The 26081-nt window shown below is 39.0% G+C and overlaps 1 protein-coding gene across 12 annotated transcripts in view; it reads left to right on the forward strand.

Annotated features, from left to right (window-relative positions):
* Window positions 1–26081, forward strand: part of PPP4R1 (protein phosphatase 4 regulatory subunit 1) — a 59540-nt gene that overhangs the window by 19898 nt on the left and 13561 nt on the right. For all 12 annotated transcript variants that reach the window (XM_072034704.1, XM_038173844.2, XM_072034708.1 and 9 more), the window contains 9 exons: window positions 965–1071; window positions 10963–11105; window positions 12575–12721; window positions 14293–14400; window positions 15138–15203; window positions 16077–16235; window positions 17190–17320; window positions 18755–19272; window positions 23866–24041. In XM_072034704.1, the coding sequence (XP_071890805.1) occupies window positions 965–1071; window positions 10963–11105; window positions 12575–12721; window positions 14293–14400; window positions 15138–15203; window positions 16077–16235; window positions 17190–17320; window positions 18755–19272; window positions 23866–24041 (1555 nt within the window). The remainder of the gene's footprint in view (window positions 1–964; window positions 1072–10962; window positions 11106–12574; window positions 12722–14292; window positions 14401–15137; window positions 15204–16076; window positions 16236–17189; window positions 17321–18754; window positions 19273–23865; window positions 24042–26081) is intronic.

A 26081-nucleotide genomic window follows, 5' to 3' on the forward strand; every position in this document is an offset into this window, starting at 1 on the left:
CGTTGGGCAGGGCTCCTTGGCCCATTCTGCTGTTGGGATCATCCTGCTAGCTCTCTGAGCTGATGTTCTCCAGCCACGTTGATCAAATGGGGGAAGAACAAAGTCAAGATGGCCATATGTCAATACAGGCTGTTATTGGGAAGGGTTGCTCGCTACACTGTCAGCTGCTTTGGTTAAAAACTTAGGGTTTAGAGCTCTGTGACTGATGAGTATGACTTTGTAACATAGGCTGCAAGGGACTGGTAGGAGGAAAAAAAACCATTTGGCTGCATCTTGTCACTGAGAAGTTAACCCTTAGAAAAAATCCTCGTGTATTAATAGTAACTGAGGTGATTCTGACTCTTTTCCTGTTTCCCTAATATTTCATTTGCTGCTTTGCTTAACCTGTGTCCCAGGTGCACGTGTGCTTGTGTGTGTGTTCTTTTTATTAGCACAGGATGTGCCCACTGCTCGCTCTATCATTTGAATGAAGCTCAGCCTTTAAATGTCATCACTGGTATGGAAATCTTCGGCTTAAAGTTTTCACACTTTAGTTATAAAAATAAGTTCGTAATTATGACTGAAACTGTTCTGACAATGGTGGTGTTGTCACGCTTTGTATGAATCAAGTGAGGGAATTCGGAGGTGAGGATGGAAGGCTGACACTGGCTCCTAACTTCCCACGCTCCTCTTTGCTCACTTGGCAGATGGTTACCATTGCTTAAAGTTGTGGCTGGTTTCTCTTACTCTTGTAAGCTGAAGAGATATTTTTTAATGTTACATTTAAAGTAAACAGTTCTTCAGAATTATGCTGAATATTGGAATTGATAATTCCCAAAGCAGGGCTAACTAAATTTACTGAATTAAAAGTGAACTTATGCAGAATTTTATTGTTTAAGAAACTTGCACAACTTTTTGATTTGGCTGTGTTTCTGGGCACAAATAATTCTCTCTCTATATTTTTTAATTTTTCCTCGTAAACTAGGCAAATGGTGGCTCGAAGTTTGCTGGACACTTTGAAGGAAGTCAGTGATGATGAGAGAGATTGCATTGCTGTGTTGGAGAGAATCAGCAGATTAGCTGATGATTCAGGTAAGTAGCATTACACATTTTACTGGGTTAATGAGGGAATATCAGAAGTGCTCAAGTTGGACCAAAATCTCTTCATCGATATTCAAATTAGGTTTCTACAGAGTGCAATAATGCCATAAAATTGCATTTTCCTCAATAACATCTCCCCTCCCCTTCCCCCAAGACGTTTTTCCTTACTATTTTCCTTGACAAAATTAATCCCCTTCAAGGTGTGTGACTACCACTTTCCATCAGTATAATTTAAAAAAAATTGTATGTACTTTGGCTACTCATCAGATTTACATGGTTATTTTAGATTTGTAGATAAAAAAAAAAATTATTGCTTTGAAAAGGATCTTGCAAAGCATCTGTGCCAATCTCCCATTACTTTTGATAGAATTTGAGTGCTGAAGGTGTTCTTTTGGTCCCTTTTGGGCAACCAGTGGTGAAGATGAGAGGCAGCAGGAACTGGTAGGCAAGATGCAGATAAAAGTAGTGAGTAAGAAGGAGATGTGCTTCTACTCATGAATTTCTTGAGACTGCTGGGTGTTTGGAATAAAATGTAGAAGTAGGAGAATAATGAAAAACAAATGCGAGAGGAAGGAGGAGCTCTTTAAAGAGGGCTGTCTTGGGGAAAGGGTTGAGGGGAAAAATGGTGTGGACAGAGCTGCAATAAAATTCAAGGCTGAAGATTTCTCTGTAAAAAAATTAAAAGGACTTGACTGGAATCGTGCTGATATGGTTGAGGCACCAGAAGAAAGAAATAAAAGGCTTTAGCAACAAAGCATTAGAGAAATGCATTTGTCATTGGTGAATGCTATGAAGAAATAGAAAAAACTTTTTGTTAAATTTAGTAAAAGATTAAAATTTGTTCCTTTTGTTTAAGGTGTGTTAGTTCTTCTCCCTTCCAGAATTGCATAGCGCAATGCTTTCCAAAAGTAAAAGAAGTACTCTGCAAGATCCTACTGTTCTCAGTTGAAATGCACGTTTTTACTTTTGTGAGCTAATGTCCTTGTTTAGCCAGGAAAAACAGCCTGTCATAAGCATTACCTAATTGTATTGACTACTTCTGCAACACTTCTTTAAGAGGAAGAAAACGTCACTATTCATTTCAAACAAAATGGTTTTAATCATGAACAGGGGCATGCAACTGTTCCAGAGCGCTTAGCTAACTAAGCTCTGCTTCTCTACACATTTTGTGTGGCACTCTTAACAGCTTTGAGCACCAGGAACTTGCTGAAGTTTCATTTCGGCCTTGGAAATAAGACAGATGTATGGAGGAGAAAATGACTTTGTGCAGCAACTTCGTAGCCTTAGGCTTTTCCTTGGTGATCAACCAAGTGTGTCAAAGTCAGGCTTGTTTAGGTAGAAACGTAATGATTGCCAAGAATTGAGCTCAAATCAATTTGTTGCCTTTAACAGGGGTGGAGTACATTTTTAGTCAGGGTTGATATTTTCCCAGCGTCAGTAAAAGCAGCATTTCAGGCTTTTCCTGCGTTGTAGAGGTTGTCTTGGCTCTGCCAAACTAGTAGCACTGGATTCTGCAGCTGCTCCACAAATTAAATTTCTGCAAACTTAGCTGTGAGTTTCACGCCTCGAGCAGTTGCAGTGTTGGACTTGGTATATTTCTGTACCAGGGGTGATTAGAATAACCTTACGTCTTTAACCATACCAAAATTCATTAGGAAACTAGATCTGCTTTGTAGCCTTACAATGTGTGTTCTTTCATACTATTTAAACGGCAGCGTAGTGGGGTTGTTTTGTTTTGTTAAGGTTGCTATTAATAGAATTGTTTTTCATTTTTCTCATATCTGACGCTTTCTTTTCCATAATTTTTCCTACTTGCTTTGTAAAACATATAAAATAGCTGAATTTGGAAGAAGAAAACATAATATCAGCTGTGCATTTTGACTTGCTTGGTTTGAGCCGTGTGTAATATGGTCAGGGCCATCCTGGAGTCAAATCATGTTTAAATACATAAATAAAAAACTGCTGGGAGGTCAGCCTAAACTGTGCGCAGGTCTTCTGATTTCTAATAGCTGATACTTACTAGCCTGTTCTCCAACTTTGGGGAGTGTTTTCTTGTCAAATCAAGTCAGAGAAAGTATGACACTTTTTTGGTTTTTGACAGTAGTTGCTATGTTAAGGTTTGAATTGAAGAATGCAGCTGGGATATACAATATCCATGCTGTCTTTGTACTGCTGGTGTTATCTAAAACACTGTAAAGATATCTAAGCAGTCCTTTGCCCTATTAATACCCTGTAACTTCTGAAGTCCTGTTGCTGGGCTGATGTTTTTCAGACACGTTCTTTGCTCCTCTGCCTGAAAAATGTTTCCTCCTGTTTTTGGATGAGTTGGGACTACAATGAGACAGCTGTTTCTTGTTGTGTTTGAGGGCAAGAGAATTTCAAAACTAATTATTGTTATTGTTGTACTGTGATAACACTGCATGAATCTAAATGACATCGTTGTTGTGCTAAACACTGCATTCATGTGAAATAAAAATCTTTACTAGAAGATCTGCATTCAGATATGTGATTGCAGGAGGGAAAGAACAAAAATCCATGAGATGTATGTGTCAGTATGGTATTAATATCATGCTGACACATCTTGATACACCAATCCCTATACAAGCCCATCTTGATATACCAATGGGCTAGCCGTGATGTAAATTTTTGAGGGATCATGACAAATATCAGCTAAAACTACTTATAAAAAAAAAAAAAGGTGATACAAAAATTGTCAGGTATCTTTTGGTAGGAAGTCACCTGGACTTTTCAAGTAGTCTTGTTAGCATTACTTATTTATGAAAGTTTCTTTGTTAGGGTATGGAGGAGGAGAATTAAGTATTGCCTATTGAATAGTGTTTGTGCAAGGGAGTTGTGTCTACCGTTGTGTAGTTACACGTACAAATTGTATGAAGTGGGTCTCTTCCTGGCAGGGTATTTTGGGTGTTTTCTAACGGAGGGATTCCACATTGTTTGTGGCTTTGCAGCTTAGTGTTAGATCACTAGTATCCACTTGAGACAATGCTGAAAATGAGGTGCTGCCAGCTTTGGTGTGCTGAGGGAATGCAGGACTTCCTGTGTCCTAGCATCATACCCTGCTGTAAGTGGCAGCAAAAAATACTTACTTCACTGGAGGAAAAGCATCAGTGACAGTTTAGGAATAATCTGCTGCTTCCAACCCCCTTACTTGCCAAATAAACTTTTTCTTCCCTATGATCTTTGGTAGTGAGTTATCTAGCATAGTTCCAGCTGTGCTAGGAAGGTGATAGTAGATTTCAAAGAAATATAAGGTATTTAATCATGTTGTAATTTCTCTCTTTCTTTAGGGTTGCTAGGTATTGCTTCTCACTTAAGTGTTCTTATGGTGTCTTTGAACCCATGCAGGCTTGGTGATTGGCAAATGTGATTTTATTCCTCAAGAAACCCTTGTTAGTGTTAGAAACAGCTGGGCTGTCTTCATTCTCAAGTGTAGACTAGTTACAGACTTTCATGAGTTTGAACAAGGCCCTTATGTCTTTTTCACTTGTATGAATTTGTATTCATTTCTTTTTATGCCAGCCTGTGAATGGATTGTATAATGCAGGGCTTCATTGCTGCGTGCACAAGTACCATTAGCTTGCTTTGAAAGTTAGCCTCGGCCAGAATTGAAACATTCTTGGCATTTTGCTTCGTGTGACTGCAGTGCTGTGCACCAGAAGCTTTCCGTCTTTTGCAAGGGTTCTTTTAGAGGGAGAGCCTGGGTCTTCATTTTTAAAAATGGATGTGGTATTTTAGTGTCCTGGGAAATAAATACACACAGGTATTCTAAAGAAATGCTGCAAAAAAAGAAAGTGAATTCCTGGAGGAGTTGTACTTACTTGCTTGAATGTAACCAACTAGAAACTTTTCTCCTGAATGAAAATAGTCTTTTTTTTTCTTTTTTTTTCTGCATAGAATCAGTTGTGGATGCAGTTTGCAGAGCACACTGAGTTTTAGAAACAATTATTAGCCTAATTGGTCATTAAGCTTCGAAGCTGTGTAATCAGCCTTAATGTGGATGGCCTTGCAACCTTAATTACTTAATAGTGTGTTTAACCTGTGTTAGCAACACCATTCAAATCAAATTGCAGTTGTTACAGTGAGAGGTGCCAACAGTGTCTGTCTGACAGCACATAGTATGGCACTGCATTTAACGAGATCTTAACATTCATGAAATATCAGTGGGAGCAGGGAGTTCCCTTTCCCTGCTGACAGTAGCTACCCTCATACCTCTTCCCCCACCTCCTGCTACGTGATTTTTTCCCTTCTGCTGCTGCAATCCTTTTTCATCTCCCTGTGCTTCTAATTGATGACTAATGGGGACTTTCCCCTCACTCATTACTTAACTGTGCTTCACTCCTGGTTTGTCAATCAGTAATGAAATTGATTTCTAGTTAGTAAAAGAAAATAACCTGACTAGTGAAGCAGCACGCAAATCAGACACATCCGTCTGTCTGATGGACCCTTAAGCTAAAAGGATGGGCTCTGGGCACACAGTGGATTTTCACTTGTCTAGGTTTTCTTTTGCCTTCAAAAAAAAAAAAAGGTAAGAAAGGTGGAGGGATATATGAAATAGGAAACGAGAGAAATTGAAAAGAGCAATGTAGTTAATGCTAGAAGAAAAAAAGAGGGGGAAGGAAACATACTTGGGAACAAAGAGGGTGAAGTTTGAATTGGTAAACTGCAGAATTTATTTAATTTAAAGTTTATTTTTGACCATGCAAATGACTCTTTCCATTACTATCTAAAATGATGTTGATAGATTTTCATCTCCAGTACGTTGTCGACTTCATACTCCGGCTGAATACATAAGTGAGCATCTGTACAGGGGGATGGGTATGAAGGTGTTTTCCACATGGCTTGTTTCTCTCTAGTACATGCAAATCAATATTTTCATTTGGTCTTTCACCATAAGATTTTTTAAAGAATGAATGTGTAAATGGAAAGCTATGAATTCACACATTTCTTTCTTACTCAAAACCCTCTGTCTATGAAAATAAATATTAATACTGAGGTGTACTTAAAACATTAATCATAGGCGTAAGTTGAGGCAGCCTTAACATCACCAAGTCGTTTTGTGTTGGTAGCAACACAAAAACATCACAGCTCCTCACAGATGCAGGGGAAATTGGTCATTTTGGGATAACCAAAGCTTTGCAGAATTTGTTCCAAATACTGTATGTGTTGCAGAATAACCAATTGTGAAATAAGTCTAATTGTGAGTTGGCTCTGGAATAATGACTTCATTTAAAAATAACTGTTCTGGAGCAATTAGTCTGCAGTAATCCCCTTTTCATTTTCAGTATGCAGCTCTAACCATGGTGCTTCACTTCCTCATAGCTGAAGAATACAGTAAGCATTGCACATTTATATAGGAAATTTGAGGGAGGTAGAACTGTATCATTTTATTATGGCAACTTCTTTATGAAGTTATTCCACAAACAGAAGAAATAGAAGTTTATTTTCACTTCTTCTGTCATTCTTTTGGATTGATTTCTAAAACTCAGTTCAGTAATTCTGTGTCTAGAGAATACAAGAGAGCTGACAGAATGAAATAAAGTGCTAATGAATGAGAAAAACGATTGAGTTTGCTCCTGAAATCTAATCTGGTGTTAATGTTTCTTTCCAAATTTTCTTTGTTTTGACAAGTTGCAGGGTTTTTTCAGTAGCCTGCTACTTTAAGGCATAGGCTTGTACCTTCAGGAGATAGTATTTTTAAATGTGCTTTTCAAACTTACTCTTCCAAATGGAAATAGTTATGTTCTGAGCAAATGGTGTGGAGAACCTAATCGTACACGGTAATTTTCCAGAGTGCTTAGAATAGAAACTCTTAATCTTGACATGAAGTGAAATTCTCCATCCAGATTTGGTTTGTATTTTGTGAAAGCCTGGTCCTGACTCTGTGCAGTGTAAAAAATAAAAAATAAATATATTTTTTATATATATATATATATATATATATATATATATATATATATATATACATATTATATATGAAATACAGATGTGTTCCCCATCTGGATAAGCTTCTAATTTAAGAAGCGTCATGTAATAATTCTGTTTGATACTTCCACAGTTCATTTGCTGTGTTGATGACCGAGGCATAAATGTGGTTATAAACTACTGAGAAGTTAAAACTAAAATGGCAGGCACTGTGTTGAAGCCTGCTGACAGGCCTTAGGAGCTGCAGCCCGGCAAAGCCGAGGAATGAATTACAGGAATGACAAAGTGCAGGATCTTTAGTAGAAGTCTTTGGCATTGAGTTATGTTTCCTAAAGACCCAAGCAACAGCAAGAAAAAAAATTGCTCAGCTGTAACCTTGTCAGACTGCAAGATTAGACGCTATTCAGTACACACTGGAACATATGCTGCAGTGTTTGGAAGAATTGAGGTCTTATCTAAATTGGGAAGCTTACAGTTCAGGTTCTTGCACAGCAGCAGTAACTCTCTGGAGCAGCACAGAGCCTTTTTGGTAGTAGATTACAGCGTTGCTTTACAGAGCCAACGACACACAGTGCAGGTTTGTTTGCTGGTTTTAATCAAGATTACTAAGATGTCAGAGCCACGTACGTAAAAATTAGGAGATGTACGAACCAAGATGCCTTTACGGTCCTAATTCATTCCTGGGCATGAATTTTTCACGTCTTTAATTGTAGCATCCCAGCTGTTCTACAAGAGTGCTTCATAAAGAAATTCGTGAAGTCATTTCCACAGCAAAACCAGTTGGTTTAGGGAAAAGGAAGCGTTGTTGTGATGCTATCAGTGGGCACGTAAACTGCAGAGGTATCAAAGTCAAAGCAGCCTGCCCATCGTGAGTGCCTGGTGTCTGGAGCTTCAGACGTGGCTCTGGGTACGCTTAATGTGGAGCTCTTGTTGGGTTTGATTGCAGCGATAGCCTTTATCCAGCAGTGAAGCCAGAGTTTAAGGCTCAAATTGAATGAAGTAGCGTGCAATTAGTGCGTGAAGGGTTTGGCTTAAGCATTTCACACAGCTTCGTGCTGGACAAAGGAGCAAATCAAGCTCCTCTGAGGTATTTTGCTGCTCCTGCTCTATTCAGATAATAGTGTCACAGTAAGTAGTCCCTGTGCCCTCTTTTACTCTCTTCTTGCTTCTGTCATCAGAAAGTTCTGCTGCTTGACAGAGATGTGATTGCAGAGGGAAACCAATCCAAGTGCCAGTTCTTTCTGTTTAATCATCCTCATGTGGTGGGGCAAGAGCTGTGTCAGCCAGATCAGTCCCTTGATAGGGCTTGTTGGCTGGCTGCATTGGCATAATGGAAGGGCCAGCTGCAAGGTTGGGGTTTGGGAGGGTGGGAACCGCCTGAAGCAAATTCAGGAAGAGTTTAAGAAGCGCTGCTGCCAAACACAAAGCCTCAGCTGAATTTCTTCTCCTCTTTCCCACTCCTCTTCCCAACCACCCCTATCCCCCCGGTAAGTATCAGTCATCTTCCTTTTGCCACAGGGAGCAAGGCAGGGGTCCGAAGAAGTGAGGAGATCCTAGTGATAAGCATTTTGACACAAGCCTGGTGTACCCTTAGATCATGTCCTGGACATGTTTTGAAGTAGCAGCCTTATGAGAAAGGTGGGAGGAAATCCCTCCAGCCCTGGCGTTGGGCCCTGCTTCCAGTTTCTTGTCCAAAGTAAAGCTAGGCCTTATCTGATGAAGGGAACAGAATTCAACGTAGGAAGAAATCAGATGGTCTTGCCAAGTTCGGTCTTGAAAACAGCTGATCTGCTTTTGGTTTTTCCTGGGAAAACCTCATCCAGTGAAGATCAACAGCTTACGCTGTCCTGTGTGCTAATGAATCTTTGGTGAATTTTTATAAGGAAGTGAAAGATGAGGTACTGTGTATTAGGCAACTTTAAAGCTAGGAGGTGCTGAAAGCTTCCAAAAGAAAACTAAACATAAATTAGAAAAAACAGACTGAAGATGGTAAATTTTTATTTTCAAAGCTTTTTAGAAAAATAATAATAATCCTTTTAGCAAGAATTAGTATTTCCTTCCATTATGTTAATGTGATACATAGTTTTTGTTTTTTTTTTCTTTCAAAAATTAATGATCTCATTAAAGTTTATCCTATGTGCAGGTGCTTAGTTTGGTCAGCTATTATGTTTAATGTTAACAAACACTGTGTTCAAACTGAAATCCAAGTCTTCTGGTATCTGTTCGTTTTCATTATTTCAGGTTTACTAAAACTTGCACGTAGTTTGAGTAGTATTTTTCAAGATCTGGCTTCTTCAGTGCCAACTTCTGTGTGTATACATATGTGTATTGCTTATGGAGTTCAACCTGCACGTGTTTCAGAACAACTGAAATTTAAATAAGAAAGCATTTGTCATATATGTTCTTATTTTATTGTTTTAAGAAGAGAAACAAAGCAGACTGGGAGACTTTTTCTTTATTATCATGAACAGCAAACCTATTCAGTATTGATTTGTCTGGGATTTCATTTTGTATTTTGAACTTTGCCAGGAGGTCATAAACTCTACAGAGCTTTTTTTTTGTATTTTTTTTCTATAGGAAAAATAATTTAAGTCTATAGTCAAAGAAATGGAGCAAACAGACGTTTGATAACTTTGTGTGCTATGATTCTGTTCTCATCCTCAGTGAAGAGACTACACAAAGCATGGTACTTGCTTTGTCTTTGTTCTGTTTTATTCAGTCTTAAGCTGTCACTTCTAACTAATGCTCAAGAAAGCTAAGAGCTGCATGCATTATCCATGTAAAATACAAATCACATGTTCCTATTTAGCAAAAGTTTATGGTTTTAATGTTTCATGTTAATTCCAGGTATATTCTAGGAAATATGGTTTTGTCACACCATTGAGTTTTACCTGGACAATTGCTTAGTAAAAATCTAGTAAGGCACACGTATCCCATGAACAGTATAATTTTCAGTATTTTTAAAATATTATAAATCAGTTTATTTTCACTTGAGAGCAATTGATGGGTTTTCAGTATGTGTTCTTGTAGGTAATCAGTTCTCTAGCAGTAACCACAGATGTAAACAAATTTTGAAAGGAGAGAAATACTTAGTACTTAGGTCTGAAATGATTTTATTTTATTCATGTGGATAAGTGGACTATTAGGCATGTGGTAATGCCCTACTTCTTCAATTGAATATGTTCTTTTAATACTCAGTTGGAATTTAATCCATATTTAATTTTTCTTGTTTCTCCTCTCATTCCCCAAATAGACGAGCCCGTTCTGCAGGGATTAGGACTCATTCAAGCAGTGCAGCGTTTTCTTAATTGAAAAAGTAAATTAAGTATTCTTGAACCAGTCACCAACTCTGATGAAAAACTTATCTAAAAGGTTTAAGAAACAACTGGAAGGACTCAGGACTATTTCTATGTGACAAGAATATTGGTAGACTTAAAAAAGCATAGAATGAAAAAAGCGTCTGTGGTTGTGGCTGTTTATCCTGCTTAGTGAATCTTTCCCACATGAAAGGCTGCAGCCAGGCCAGTTCGAAACCAGTTTGTTTCTTCCCATAGTGGTAGCAGTGTTGGGATGACTTCCTGCAGAGCATTTTTCTTGGAAGCAGGTGATGCTTGTAGGGAATTTGGTTGGATTCTGATACTCAGTGTTTGATAACTTGCTCTTTTGTGTCTGTGGTGTTGTTGGTGTCTTATTTATTTATTGTAATTGATAATATGGGCCAAGGCTAAATATTTTGTAGAAGTTAGGAGTACACAGTATATTTGTACCTGGTTGTGCAAGAAGATGGTGCTTATTGAAATGACACTCACTGTAAAGATACTGAAATGAGCACTTGAGAATGCAGTTTGTATGTACAGAACTGTGAAAAGGCTTATCCTGGCAATATCTGGCAGTATGTTAACATTTACAATGCCTTTTTTGGTTTTATTTTGACCCTGACAGAGCCTACAGTGCGGGCAGAACTGATGGAACAGGTGCCTCATATTGCTATGTTTTGTCAGGAAAACAGACCTTCAATCCCATATGCTTTTTCCAAATACTTGCTACCTATTGTGGTACGGTACCTTGCAGACCAGAACAACCAGGTAAGTGTCTTGTAAAAACAGTTTATAAGCTAGTTAAATATTTCTGTTGTGAGGTTTTTCAACTTAGCTTATTTAGGATCATATAAATGGGTCATATTTTTAAGTGAAAAAGGTTTTGAATGAGTTGAAGTACATGGTACTCTGAAATCATTAAGAACTTTGAATATTTTTCACTTAAAGTGATCTCTTCTGATCTTGGGGCTTTCATATGGTATTATGTTCTTACGGGCAAAATCAAACAGTCATTTTTCTAAGCTAACATAATTAAATTCTGGCAAAAAGGGAATTTAATAGTTACAAAAAAGCTGACTTCTTGTTGTAATTCAATTTTTTAAGCGCTGTTACGTACTTTCATATCCAGTTCTTTGTATAATGATCCAGTAATTGCTGTTTTATAAGCTGAATTTGCACAGAACTTTGTGTGGTTTTTATGTCTTCATGTATGAATTATCTCATCTGAACTTTTCTGTAGGATTCTCCAAGTCATTTCAGAGTCAATCCTAGCTGGAGTTTTATCTCAAGTAATTTAGAACTCTGAGCTTTAGTCATTATTATATATATATATATTTTTTTTTAACTTTTGCCAGGTTTTCCATAATTAAAAGTAGGTATCAAAACCAGGCATAATGCTTTTCTACTGATACACATGACCTTGTGTTTGCAAGTATTAAGTTCATGTAGTACAAATGAGCTTTCAATTTATCTGGATTGTTCCAGTTGACTCCAGCAATTTCTGAATCATCTCCAAACTTTTTATCAGTAACTCTGGATTTTTTTTCCCAAATGATAGCAAATGCATGATGTTACATTTGTCAGTGCTAGGTAGACAAATACTGAAGAGCACTGAGGACTAATTCCCCTAGAAACAGTTATATTGAGTAATAATTATCTCCATCAAATTACTTTTTGAGTGTCAGTAGTTAACTACATATGAAGTCCAATTAGTAGTGGTCATCCTATTTTTGTACATTTTTTTTTTTGCTAGATGGAACAAAACAGAATTGACTTTAGGAATTTAAAGCATGTTCAAAAAAAATGCAGTTATTTATTGTCAATCAAACTCAGTAATCTCAGAAAAAAGAGGATTTGTTTAATGAACCTCATGCCATAGAACTTTGTTACTCCCAATTAGCTATGCTGCTTCTCCTCTAGGGCTTTTTTTTTTTGGCATGGCTGTCATGACTTTTGGGAAATACGTAGGCGGACACTCTTATAATAGCGTTGCATTAGTATATAATAAGCTGGCATTCTTGGATCTGATGTTTTGTTTCAAACACTAAGTGTTTGCAAAAGCTTTTTTGGAACACTTGTCTCCTCTCTCTGAGTCCCACAAAGAGTAGGTGTGTAGCAGTGGGTATGTACAGCTCCCAAAATACTAGAACAGTTTTTTTTTTTTGTTTTTAAAAAAAAAAAAAAAAAAGCCAAACCACTTTAAACTCCTTGGTTTGATTTTTGTCTTCTTCTGTCAGGTAAGAAAAACAAGCCAGGCAGCATTGTTAGTTCTGCTGGAACAAGAACTCATAGAGAGATATGATGTGGAGACCAAAGTATGCCCTGTTCTGATAGATCTGACAGCTCCAGACAGCAATGATGATGTGAAGACAGAAGCCGTGGCTGTAAGTAACAGCAGCGTTGAACTATACAGTACAGCATTTGCTTGAATGGTTGGTGTTGCCATGCTGCCATGTTTCCAAAGATGCACATCAATGTGGTGAGAGAGAGGAAAATTTACATTTCTATCCGTAACTAATCCATAATTTTTTTTTTCCATGCTGTCTTACACAAGTCAAGTTTAAACTCTATAGCTTGTATGTGCTATGAAGAAAAACCCAACTGGACAAGCTGAGGATTAATTTTATTGACTCCTAAAGCATCTGCTATTGATGGTTTCTTGTTTTTTTGCAGGTTTCTTTTGTGGAGGTTTAAATTACATATGTGGAAAATTTCCACCAGTGGAAAATGTTTAATGCTTGAATTCTTTTGGTCTTTATATTTGCTCTCTTTATTGATTTTTTTTTTTTTGATTGGACAAAATAGAAAGCATTTGAATTGACTTCTTTTTTGTTTGTTTTTGCATTGGATACAACCTTGATAATTAAAAATTCCTGTGTGCCAAATTAAAATAGAAAGCAAATTAAAAATTCATAAAGGAGAAAGGGCAGAGGCTGTGTGTGCAAATGCTTCTGTTTAATTTTTTTTAGTTTGTGTTGATGGTTTTTGCTGGATGAATTTTTTGTTCTGAGTGGATAAGAAAAACCTCATTAATATTTTACTGTCATAATGTGGCCGGATTACTAAATTGGCTGGGCATTTGACACCAAATTTACAATACTTTCTTGATGAAGCTTACAAATCTGTAAAGGAATAGAATTCAAAGCAGAGATTGCTTTATGCATCTTCGTTGTTTTGAAGATACTGAAACTTGAGAAAGATTTCTGTACTAAACTAAGTATTTATTAGTATAAAAATGAACGTAAGTAGGTATATGGATATGAGTAGGAAAGTTAAAATTCTTCTAGACTACCTTCTTTTAAAAAAACTTGTAAAAATCAGAATGAAAGAGCAAGGTAAAGCTGGTATGATATGATTCTTTGTATGATATATTTGGTATGGTATGATACATTTCTTTGGTATGATACAATTTTTCTCAGTAATTTTATGTTAAGGAATTAGAGGTAACCAATATCAACTATTGTAATTAATTTTAAAATCATACAGGAGATATAGAAGTCACTTAACCATATTAATTGTCAATGCTTTTCTGTTAACTGTCAAAGAATTCCTCAGGTACTGGAATAGTGAAAGTGTTGTAGTTACCGATTTATTTTTTTTTGACTATAATTCAGTTTGGAAAAAACACATGTAATTTCTGAGAGCTCACTTATTTTAATTGGTTTTCATTCTGATTTAACTCATTGAAAGGCCAATGTCTCCTACAACTGCATTGCATTATAGCAGGGAGAAGGTTAAAAAAGAAAAAGATAAAAGGAAGGGGGAAAAAAAAGCTTTTAGCTTTTTTGTAGGAGTGGCCAAACCTTTTCAATTCAAGATCTAGATTTCTTCCAATATTTTTCACAATTCTCAGTTTTTTGTATCAGAATAAAAAGTAAATGTAAAAAGGCTCTGCTTAACTGACACGGAGTTGTCTTGTGCAGTCATTCCTAATTATTGTCTGTCTTGCCACTAGATAATGTGCAAAATGGCCTCCATGGTGGGAAAAGACATCACAGAACGACTTGTTCTTCCTAGGTTTTGTGAGATGTGCTGTGACTGCAGAATGTTTCATGTTCGTAAGGTATGAATTATCAGCATCTAGTCTGGTTTATCTGTGAAAGGAGTGTCATCAACTTGGGACTTGCCTTTGTCTAAATGACATTGTCCTGCTAGATTTCATTTGTGACGTTTGTAAGTGAAAGCTATGGGGTTTTTTTGTAGCTTGTCTTTCCACAGATTGTGTATTTGACACTTGAGTTTTTTTTCCAGAGTACCTACTTTTATTATCAGAAACAAAGAAAGAAGCTGTATGTCCTTATGATTGTGCAGGTAGCCATGAAAATGTGACCCAGCTGTATCTGATAAAGCATCAGCTACCTGAGCTCATAGCTTAGTACTTAGAATTAAAGATGCTCATTAAGATGAAGCAAACCAGTATTTTATCATGGAACTTAGGTGCTGAGGCTGTGTTTCGGTTTCACCCTGCCATTGTATAACTTCTTTTTCTTTATAATTGCTTGGGGTGTTTCATCTGACAGCACTTTGAACATATTTAATCTTCCTTTGCTTTCACTTAAGTTTTGGGGTGCTCCTTTAATGATTTTTAAAAGGCTGATTAAAGTTGAAGATTTTTTATTATTTTGTTATTTTTATTTATTATCATTATTATTTTTAAACTGTAGAAATTGATGGATTGGGGAAGTGGCTGATTTTGAGTTAGCACCAAAACTGCTTTTATGGTTTTAAAAGCTGTTTAGACTTTTCATGCTGTATTAAAACAATTGTTTTAGTAGTTATCTCTTTCATTTTGTCTGCAAGGTATGTGCAGCCAACTTTGGAGATATCTGCAGTGTGGTTGGGCAGCAAGCCACTGAAGAAATGCTGGTAAGACACCATCTCTTAAAGGTTTATTCTTTTTAATAAGAGTCCGTAGTGGAGTTAGACAAGGTATACAGAAGGACAACTGAAACTATTAGGAAACTGCTACGTTTCCCTGGTAAGGAGAGACTGAAATGCTGGGACTCTTAGTTTAAGTGATAGGAGGTTGTGACTGAGGTTTGCAAAATCTTTGAAGACCGTTACCATGAATACAGACCTCTTAGTTGCCAAATCACACAGTCTAGAGCTTAGGGGTACTAAACCTAGAGGGGTATTAAACCTAGGGGAAGGGTTTAAAACTGACCAAAGAAAATACTTCAGGTTGTAAAGACAGAGTACCAGCAAATTCAAAAAGGCAAGAAGTAGGCAGGAGTGTGTCTGCTAATGTCCGTAATGCAATGTGAGATTGAGAAAATGAGACCTAGTCTGATCCTCAAGAGGTTTCTTATTTTCTTACGGTATTTGCTGCATTTTCCTTAGGTACTGTGTGATTCAAGCAATTTGATAACGGAGTATCTTTGCTCAGATTTACATCCTACATGCTTCTTAATTAGGGATGTAAATTGATTTCTTTTACACAGATGCTGTCTTAGTGATACGTGTCAAGAATTTGGATTGGAGTATTAAAAAAAAAAAAGTGGTTATTAGTATGTCAAAGCAATATCACGTAGCTAGACTGTTCTTAAAAATGTTGGGAATGTCTTTCCATAACGAAAAATGCTGTTTTGCGTGTTCTTTGTCATGTGAAGTTAGTTAAACTAATTCATCTGTTGAGTATGAGGGCAGAGAACTTGATGAAGGAAGTGGATAGGAAAAAAGAACCCACTTTGAAACAAATATTGTCTGCCAAGACTTGCAAACTTGCTATGTCCTGAACAGTTGCCGAGGTTTTTCCAGCTCTGCTCTGATAACGTGTGGGGAGTTCGAAAAGCCTGCGCTGAATGCTTCATGGCCGTTTCTTGTGCAACATCACAAGAAGTCCGACGGACGAAGTTGTCAACCCTTTTTATTAATTTGATTAGTGATCCTTCACGATGGGTAAGAACTGTTTTTTATTTCTTGAATAACTGTTAATGTTTAAGGTTTTTACTGTGGTATTCCGTATGTAACTTCTCCCCATAGGTATGGATACCACGGGTTTCACACATCTTGAGCAATTCTTGTTGGAATGCTTAGTTTGTCAATAGGCATAAAGATTTCCTCACATTTCCACTGTATGTAAGAAAAATTATGTCACTAGGACAGCTTTTCTTAGTCACAGAACTACCTGTGACTTCATGTTGCTAAAAATCATCAACAGATCTAAAAAACTAGATGCTATTTACTGATATTTCTCAGGTCCGTATCACCATCTCCTTTTTGTCCTCATGGTCTACTCTTCAAACACTGAGGTTGTTGAGCAGACTACTTCTAAAGAGCCAAAAGTGAACTTTTGCAAGCTGTGTTTAAAAAAAAAAAAAAAGTCATGCGAGGTGTGGCCCAGCAGAATTAATCTAATAATAGATATGAACATAGATAGGATCAGTGGTGGGAGGGGAAGAATAAATAGCAGGAGAAAGGAGAGGAGCAAATGAAGGATGTAATGAACTCAAAAGGGAAAAAATACTAAGCTTGTCATAAGTCAAATTCATGATACTGAAATGTGTTTTTGCCACACCACAACTCTTTCCTTCCAGGTCGTTAAAATTCTTAACTGAGCTTTCAAATTTATACTTCTGATATTTAAATAATTTCTTTGGTTGTGGGGAATGAGCCTGTCAACATACAGTTACCTGTGACTTAAATGTTTTTACGCTGTTTTTTCTTAACGTTTTTCACCTATCAGTCTAGATGTACAGCTGGCTTGCTTTTCTAGAAAAGAGCCTCTGCTGTTGCTTTCCTTCATAGATCTACAACCCTTAGGTCCTCCTAACAGTGGTCTCTTATGTTTTGTAGGATAGCACTATTTATATAACTTCTTTTTTTTTTTTTTTCTTGGACCCTTTCCACTAGGTCCGTCAAGCTGCTTTTCAATCTCTGGGGCCTTTCATATCAACTTTTGCTAATCCCTCCAGCAGTGGTCAGTATTTTAAAGAAGAAGATGGTAAAAACCCAGAGGATCATGGTTCTTCACAGGAAAACAGGTAAAGAATTTCCTAAATCTACAGATTATTTTTTCTCCTTGTTTTTTCTTCTATGTGAACTTCAAGTTCAGAAAGTTAACTTTACTGCATAAATCTTGGAAAAATCGGGAACTTCTCATCTTACTGAACAGACGACCAGAATTTTCAGTTATTTACAAAAAATTACCTGGTAGATGAGGGGAGAACAGCAGATATTGTCTACGTAGAATTCAGTGAGATTTTTTGACACCATCTTCCATAAGATCTTCACAGAGAAGCTGTTGTTGACTTATGGGGCTGGATGGGTGGACAGTGAGGTGGATTTCAAACCGCCTGAAGAGCCAGGATCAGGGGCTGGTGATGAGTGGCATGAAGTTTAGTTGGAGGTAACTAGCAGTGTGCCCCAGGGGATCAATACTGGGTCCAGTTCTGTTCAACATCTTCAGTAATGATCTGGATGACCGGGCAAGGTGCACCCTCAGTGAGTTTGCAGGTGACATAAGACTGGGAGGAGCAGCTGAGACACCAGAGGGTTGTGCTGCCATCCAGAGGGATCTTGAAAGGCTGGAGAAACGGGCTGGCAGGAATTTTGTGACGTTCAGCAAGGGGAAGTGCACAGTCTAGCACTTGGAGAAGAACAACCCCAGGCACCAGCACATGGTGTGAGCTGCCTGGCTGGAAGACAGCTCTGGAAAGCAGAAAAGGTCCTGGGGGTCCTGGTGGACACCAAATTGAATGTGAATCAACGTGCCCTTGTGGTAAAGAAGTCTAGTGGTATCCTGGGCTGCATTTAGGAATGTTTCTGGCAGGTCAAGGAAGGATCATCCTTGCCATCTACTCATCAATGGTAAGGATGCATCTGAAGTGCTGTGCTGAGTTCTCGCAAACCTGACAAAGACTGAACAACTGGAGGAAGTCCAGCAAAGGGCTAGAGGATGATGGACTGGAGCATCTATCCTGTCAGGACAGGATAAACAGAGCTGGGACTGTTCAGCTTACAGATGAGAAGGCTCGGGAGGGGATGTTATTAATGTATAATACCTGAAGTCAGACTCTTTTCTGTGGTGCCCAGTGCCAGGACAAGAGGCAGTGGGCACAGAGTGGAGCCCAGCTTCCCTCTGAACATCAGGAGGCACTTCTGTGCTGTGAGCTCTACTGAGCACTGGGACAGGTTGTCGAGGGAGGCTGAGGAGCCTTCCTCCTTGGGTATCTTCAAAACCTTTCTGAACGTGGCCAAGGTGTCACTGCTTGAGCAAGGGGCTTGGACCAGATGACCTCCTGAAGTCCCTTCTAATCTCAACCATTATCCTTTGGTTCTGTGATTAATTTTGCTATGCTGTAAGTAAATATAATGTGATAAATAACAAGCTGATAGTATCTTTATGAATTTTCAAAAATAACTGTTTGCAACAAGTTTATTTTTTTAAATAGTCTGTTTGCTTTGTCACTCAACAGTGAACAAATCAGAACCCCAGAAGATGTCACAGCAGAGGATGAGCACAACAGAACAGAGGATCTGTCTTCACGTGTCGATAGTGATGATTTTGCAAGAAAACTTGAAAATGCCGTGGGAGATCAAAATGCAGTGGCAAATCACTCGCAGCGGGAAAGCGATTTCCAGGCGGAGTCACCCTTTCATTGCACTTCATCTTCAGAACCATGCGGGGAAACGGCTGACGAGAACGAGCGAAGTTCTCATCACTGTACAGCAGGACTGCGGGAGGCCGGGCAAAGTTCACAGGAAACCTCTCTTTCAGAGCAGGAACTGTACAACTCCTTTCATTTCTGGAGGACTCCACTTCCTGAGATAGATATTGACTTTGAGCTTCAGCAGACCTCTGAGATAATACTCGATAGAGAAATTCAGGAACTCACAATGCCGGTGTCTCCAAACATTCCTATGGCAACAAGGAAAGAGCTGGAAGAAATGATAGAAAATTTGGAACCCCACATAGACGATCCAGATGTAAAAGGTATTGTAAAGATACTGAAGCATTTTTGGTGTTTGGAGGTGTGTGTGTGTTGTGTTAGCAGTTTGGGCTTGAACCTTATCTCAGAGTCAGCAGAGCTACTTTCTCCTCGTCCTTGAAGAAATCATTTCTATTTTGATTTAAGTGGGAGAAGTGATGATGTACCAAAATGGAACTTGCATTTGTATAAAAATGTTTCAAGGTAGCATAATCCCTTCCATAAACTGAATGCACCTAGCACTATAAAATTTTAACTGCCTCTTTTGACAGTGCAATCAAATAGATGGCTCAGCGGTATAAGCTGTAGGTTGCGATATGATTTTCTAATTAGCACACGTGCAAAACAAAGCAGATAAAGGTTTTTTGAAACACCAAAATACGAGAAACTTGGCTTTCATTTTATGAGTTGCCTATTTTGTTCTTAATGAATCAGTCTTATGGATTTTTCTATAAGATCTTGATTATTGCAGTCTCATGTTGTCTACTTCAGTGTGCCAAGTGGAAAATTGATCCAAGATGAGTTTTTTGAAGTGAACACACATCTTGCATTTTAAAAGCTTGACTAGCTGGTACGGTATCACCTCAGAGATGCCTCCTGGGCTAAAATGATGTGGCTGTTTCACACCTACCTCCTGGAGATAGGTGTCCTTGAAACTCATACGCTGAATAAATCTTAAGGCACATCAACTTCGAGGGTTACAGCTAGAAAAAATCCAGAGCTACCACTGAGGAAGAAAGCAAATGATTCTGAAGCTGAAGAATCCCTAGAGGAAAGCATGCATCTATACAGGAAAAAGTAGGAAGGAACAAGGGGGGGAAGTTTGGAGTGGGGAAAAGCAGATGTTTTAGAACAACCTGTTACTGCTTTGAACTGCTTTTTATTCTGTTAGTTGGGTGATATGCTAAGAATATGATTCAGATCCACTTTGGATTACTTCTAGCTGGTCTACTGTAAAATCAGCAGATTTTAAAAAATTTCTTTTTAAAACTTTAAGAACGCTGTGGGCAGTCTGTCTTTCTAAGGAAGGAGGAAAAAAAATCAGCCTTACTGATGATCCCAGTCTTTAAATAACCCGTCTCTGAAGGCCACTGTTAAAACTTTCGCACAGCTCTGTCCAGTTACAAAAGATACCTTAAACAGTTTTCATTAAGATTGATGTAGGCAATGTGTTGTGCATCCAGATTTGTGTTATGGGGTTGTTTCTGTCAAGTGTTCTCATGTCTTGTCCCAGGGCCTTGTTTTGTAGCTCTTTTTTTGACCCTCTGCCAAGAGGTGTTTTGTCCAGCTGCTGACCTGTGCTGGTGCATTTCAGGAGAAGAAAACTAGATTGTCAACACCATGAGTGCCAAGTGCCCATGAGTTTAGGAAGGCTTTGAACTGGGGTTACCAGGGCCATTTATTCTGGTTTGTTTCTTTGTTTTGGCCTGAGTTACGCAGTGACCCTTCAGAACCTCTGACTTGGTCGAGGCTGTGTACTGAAGCCCCATGAAACACAACTTGAACACCTTGCACTCAGTGCAGAGCTGCTTGGTTCGCTTCTTTCCCTCGCATGTGCTCTCATAATTTCATCCAAATACTTCAGAAGCCAGAACTTCACAACACGCCTGTTTTGACTGGGTAGCGTTGCTTTTAATTTTACACTGCAGTTTTAATTTAGCAGTGCGTTGAGGCATTAAAAAACGAGACCAAAACTGATAGAATGAGCACTGAAACACTGAAGCATACATAAAGCGATGGGCGTCCAGACCTGAATCTGTTAGTAGCTGACTTAATGACGATGATTTGGGACTTACACTCTGCATACTGTGGTAATGGGGGGGTGGGCAAGAAGTTTGGAGCCCTGACCCTGCCTCCTTGCTTCTGGCAGTACAAGGAGGAATATTTCTCTCGTAATTATCTGAGGCTGTTTTTGCAAAGCAGTGGTTTAAATATTCAGTCTGAAGTTTGTCTCAATTTGTTATCCTCGTGGCAATATTACAAAATTTCTTAATTTCACAGGTTACTGTCATCTTCAGTATCACTTGTCCTGCAACTGTTTGCCAAACAGTCCCGGTCCCAAGTGTTACTTAGGGTTTGTATGTTTTTCCTCTGAGACCAGCCACTGCTTTTTTATGAGCTTTGTACTCCGAGTCTGCTGGTTCTTGACAACAAAGACTGAGCATGCAGTGAATTTTCTCTTCTCTTCCCCCTGACTTCGGTCTGTCTGTCTCTTTTCTCCCTGCATACCCAGCCACAGGAACCACTGGACATTTGCATTTGAATCCCTTCCTCCATACACATTTCCCCTCCTGCTTCCCTTTTTTTTTTCCATTTCCCTTTCTTCCTATATTCCACGTTCCCCTCTACTTCACACCTCGCCCCTGTACATTGTGTAGAGGTGCTGCTTTCTCACCTGCTTGCACCTTCATAGGGGAAGGCACGAGAAAGAAGTGCCACTTAGAAATACTCGTGTCTTCTCGTGAAACATCAGGAGAAACATACAACGGCAGTGCAGTATATTGAAAGGGCAGAAACTCCTGAGGAGCAGAGTGTGTAATAAGGCCAGGTAAAAAAGGATTTTTGAATTCAAAGGTTGTGCCAGTTGTTTTAGGATGTGGGTGCAGTAACCAAGAGTAAAAAGTTCCGTGCTAAAAAGTGCCTGAACCTGAAGTCAGAGGAAGAAAGAATTAATTAGAGGATGGTTTAAGTTCTAGTGAACGCTGACTGTCTTACCAGTGCAAACTCTTTGTGAAAGAAGGGGAGGAGAAGCAGCCCCTGCAGTGAGAAGGGTGTGTGATGCCACGATGAGGGGATGTGCCCCAGCAGAGAAGACAGCTCATCAGGATGCTCTTGAGTTTCAGGATCTTCAAGGCCTGGAGCCTTGCAAACATGAGCACATACTCACGCAAGCAGTCTCTGTTTCTTGTCCTGCTTTATACTTCATCACTTCCTAGTCTTACGTGGATTTGGCTTTTTATTTTGGCTAGGACCTTAAGATATTTATGGATTTCAGGTAATTCACCTTCCAGTGAATTGGCAGCCTTCCCTGGGTGTGACAGGACCTATGGAGGAGCAGTCAAAAAAAAAAAATAAAATAGGGAGGCATTTGGTGCCTTCCAGACAGGGTTTAAGCAGTTTGTGGTGTCCAAAGAAGCCTTCGTGAAAAATGTCTCCTCGATGTGTGGCAGGATATAATTCCATTTAATTTTCTTGTTTGGTTTCTCTAAATGAGAATAAACTAGCACTCTGGCTGGCATATCTTGCCTTAGCAAAGGCTCTGAAACGTCCGCCTATTTTGCATGGCTTTTAGTTGGTGGATTTTGGGGTTTTGCTTTCCGTATGTGAGGTGTGTTTTTTTTTCTCATTTGATTTGTTTTGGAGAAATTTACTGACCTTGATCCCGTTCACTCTCATGGACCCTGAGGTTCTGAGGATTATTGTCAGTGGAGTAACACTCGAATAGAGAAGTTGGAGCAAGCTTTTGTTAACCTTAAGACTTCTAGTGTGAAATTCCTAATGCTATGCTGTGATTATACATGAAAGGTGCATTATTATGTTAGGATTTTTTTTTTGGTGGAATTATTGCTATGGTGTTGGCTTCGTTTTTGAAGTGTCTGATTTTCCGTAGCTTTTTCCTGTTGAGGTGAATTGCAGTAATTTTAGGGAAAGAAAATCTTCCAGATATTTTAGAAACTTGACCCAGCTCTGGAGCAGGCATTGCATATCGAAAAGAATCATCTTTGCTTCTGCTTAGCAGACCTCACCTAGAAACCACTCAACCAGCTGAGTGTTATACAATTTTTCCTAGCTGAGACTGTGTTGAGTTACAGTTGTGCTTCTTGTAATGGATATATTGCACAGAAAAAACGCCTTCTATCTACAAATGAGCCCAACTTTTTGTCTAATTCTTGTTGGTAACTATCAAAAAAACTGGAGCAAGAGATTCTGTAACTTGGTATGGCAAAGTGAGATTGGACACAAGCGTGTTGTTTGTCATTTAATGAGCGTAGCCTTTAAGAAACCTTAGGAAAGCCATTTGTCTGCCGAGCAGAGCTGCTGGACGGCTGGGTAAATGTAATGGCTCGGGAGGTAGAGGAAAAGAAGACAACATAAATCAATCTGCACTGAACTTTGTGCTGCTTGCAGGGAAGGTTGCTCGTGATACCGATCCGCTTCAGTCAGGCTCAACATTGCTCAACAGAAGTTGTGGGTTTTTTATCTTTTTTTTTTTTTTTTAATTAGCAGGAGGCAGAGGGTTGGAAAGCAGAGGAGTCTCAGAACTGCTGGATCTCTTTCAAAAGAGTGGATGGCAGAGCATGAAGTGCTAACGCACCCTTTGATGAGAGGACATCAAGCAGTGCAGCCTGCCTTAGTGGTGTGGAGGCACAAGGAGTATAAAGAAACTGTCCTGCACAGTTTCTGGGGTCTAGGGCCTCCCTACATAGATCCAGCTGGCGTTGCTATGAGAACTCGGTCTAGATCTTGAATTCGTTGTCTGTGTAGCTCTTCAGCTGTTCTTCAAGTTATTAGTCAATGTCTAAAAGTTGCTTTGTGGCCTTGCTAAAAGTTTATTGCAGCTCAGCCCCTCATGTTTTCTTCTTTTTCCTATGCTGCAGCACAAGTGGAGGTGCTGTCTGCTGCACTCAGAGCATCCAGTCTGGACCCTCAGGAAGAGACGACGAGCAGCGTGGGCAAGGGAACAGACTCCCAGGCTGAGCTAACCATCAGTGACCAACAGAACTTTAAACCTATCCTGGGTGATATCGTGCCTTTAATCGGTGACGCTGTTGAGGTAAGATGTGTGCTTTGTGCTTCTGTTTTTTTCCCCACTCAGATTTCCAGGGCTCCAGTAATAGAGCTGTATTCTGTATTTGTGCAGGAATTGCAGTCAAAAGCTTCCTCCTTTGGCTGGCGTGATGTTTGGTTTTGTTGGCTGGGATCGAAACGCCAGCTACTAAAATAAAAATGAGTCGTTTGGGGTATTTTTATTTTTGCTGGGTTTGTGTTTATCCAGATAAATTCTTGAAATTGTTTCCATTAACATCTTTGTTGTGACTATCATATTTTAAGATGTTTTAATACTACTGCAGCTTATTACTGTGCAAGTGCCTTGCTTATAACAGAGTCCTGCTTGACAGTAAGTGAATGTACCCACTGCATTGCCCTCCCTTGCTCCCTCTTTTTTTTTTTGGTGTGCAGAAAGAGGTAGGTTGTTTCCATGCTCCTTGGAGAAGGGTTTTATGGTAGTTTAGAGAAGTTCAGGACCTGAAATGTAGAATGTTGTGTGGATAGTGGAAAGAGAAACTATTCTAGCAACTAGGAAACTTTTGAAGGTTTTTTTGGTTGTTTTTGCACCTCTTTTTTCACCATTCTGCCACTGTCCTTAGCCTGCCTGAAGTCTGGTATTTGATACTACTACTCTTAATTTTCTGTTACCTACAGTGTCAAAAACACTACGTCAAAAACAACTGGTCACTGCACGTAGTTCTGCAACTTGTAATTAAATAGAAAGCAATGGTTCCCAAATACAATTTCCATTATCTACAACAAGTGATTTGTTGAACCATGTTGCGTAAATGGCATGTGCAGATGACATTTTGATAAGTGTCCGTGAGAAGTCCAGGAGCTGACGTCAGCCCAGTGCAGGCTTTTTCAGCCCTCTTTAATTAGAGCAGCGTTTCTAGATGATAATTAACGTTTCATCTAAGCTGTTGGACTGTAGAACCCAAAAACATTTGGTGAGTGGAGGAATGTTGTGTGTGTTTGGGTACTGCTCTGTATACACAGTCATAATGTAACACTGCAAATGTGTTTGTCCTTTTTTAAACCAAAAGCACACACCCCAAATCCTGATATCCTGCTTGATGTGTTTCTTTATCACAGCATCCTTTGTAGTCAATTTTTTAATATTAACCTGGAAAAGGACAGCGTGAATGAATCCTGTCCTTCTGATTTTGGGGAATAATGAGGGTAGTCTTTGTTCAGAGGGACCTGTGCTTGCATTTTAGTGCTTTACAGAACAGGGTGCTGACAAAGGGTAAGAACGTGTCACGTTTTTGGTATACATTGTTTTCACATGCTTCAGTTTTGCTCTTTGAAAGGATGCTCGTGATCTGCCAGTTCCTTGTTTGTTTCTGGCCCTGAACCAAATGCTTATTTTACAAGTGAAGGGATGTCACAGAGGTGACCTAGAATTTGGGCATCAAGCTGTGATCTGTTGGGCGAGTGGCCTGTTGCCTCTGGCAGTGAAGAGAGCTCTGATTTTCGCAGGTGGCTGAGGTCTTTTTGTTGTTGCTTCATTTTGATTTTTATTTTGTTTTAGGTCTCGGTGCAGCGAAGAATCGGTAGGGGAACTGAACTGGGAGCTTTAGAAAAATCAGGCTAGAGTATTCTATATTTGAAAGCAGCCTTCACAGTTCTGCACACAAAGCAAAATCAAACTGCTTGTCCTCCTCCAGCTGTATAGGCTCCTGAGTGAGTTAGAGCTAAATGCTAGAGATTCTCTATTTAAATGAAAAAAAAAAGATATAATAAAGAGAGCAGATAAGGCTTTGGAACATAGATGTAGCTTGTTGGTTGAGTGTGAGGTTCCTTCTTTCATTTTTTTTCTCAAGAACAGCCATTTTGGTTTTCTTTAGTTTGTCTGCTCTCTGCAAGATTTCAGAGGATGAGTGTGGGCATCCCCTCTTTTTGGTTGAAGGCAGAGGGAGCAAGAGGAGGCGAATAAAGGGATAGGAAACTCAAATACAATCAGCCCATCTCTGTCGGGCTCACATACCTCCCTCTACGAAGAGGGGGGGTGCCACGAGGAGGCTGGGGGCTCCAATCTGGA

Source organism: Anas platyrhynchos, chromosome 2 (genome assembly GCF_047663525.1).
Source record: "Anas platyrhynchos isolate ZD024472 breed Pekin duck chromosome 2, IASCAAS_PekinDuck_T2T, whole genome shotgun sequence".
NCBI classification, from domain to species: domain Eukaryota; kingdom Metazoa; phylum Chordata; class Aves; order Anseriformes; family Anatidae; genus Anas; species Anas platyrhynchos.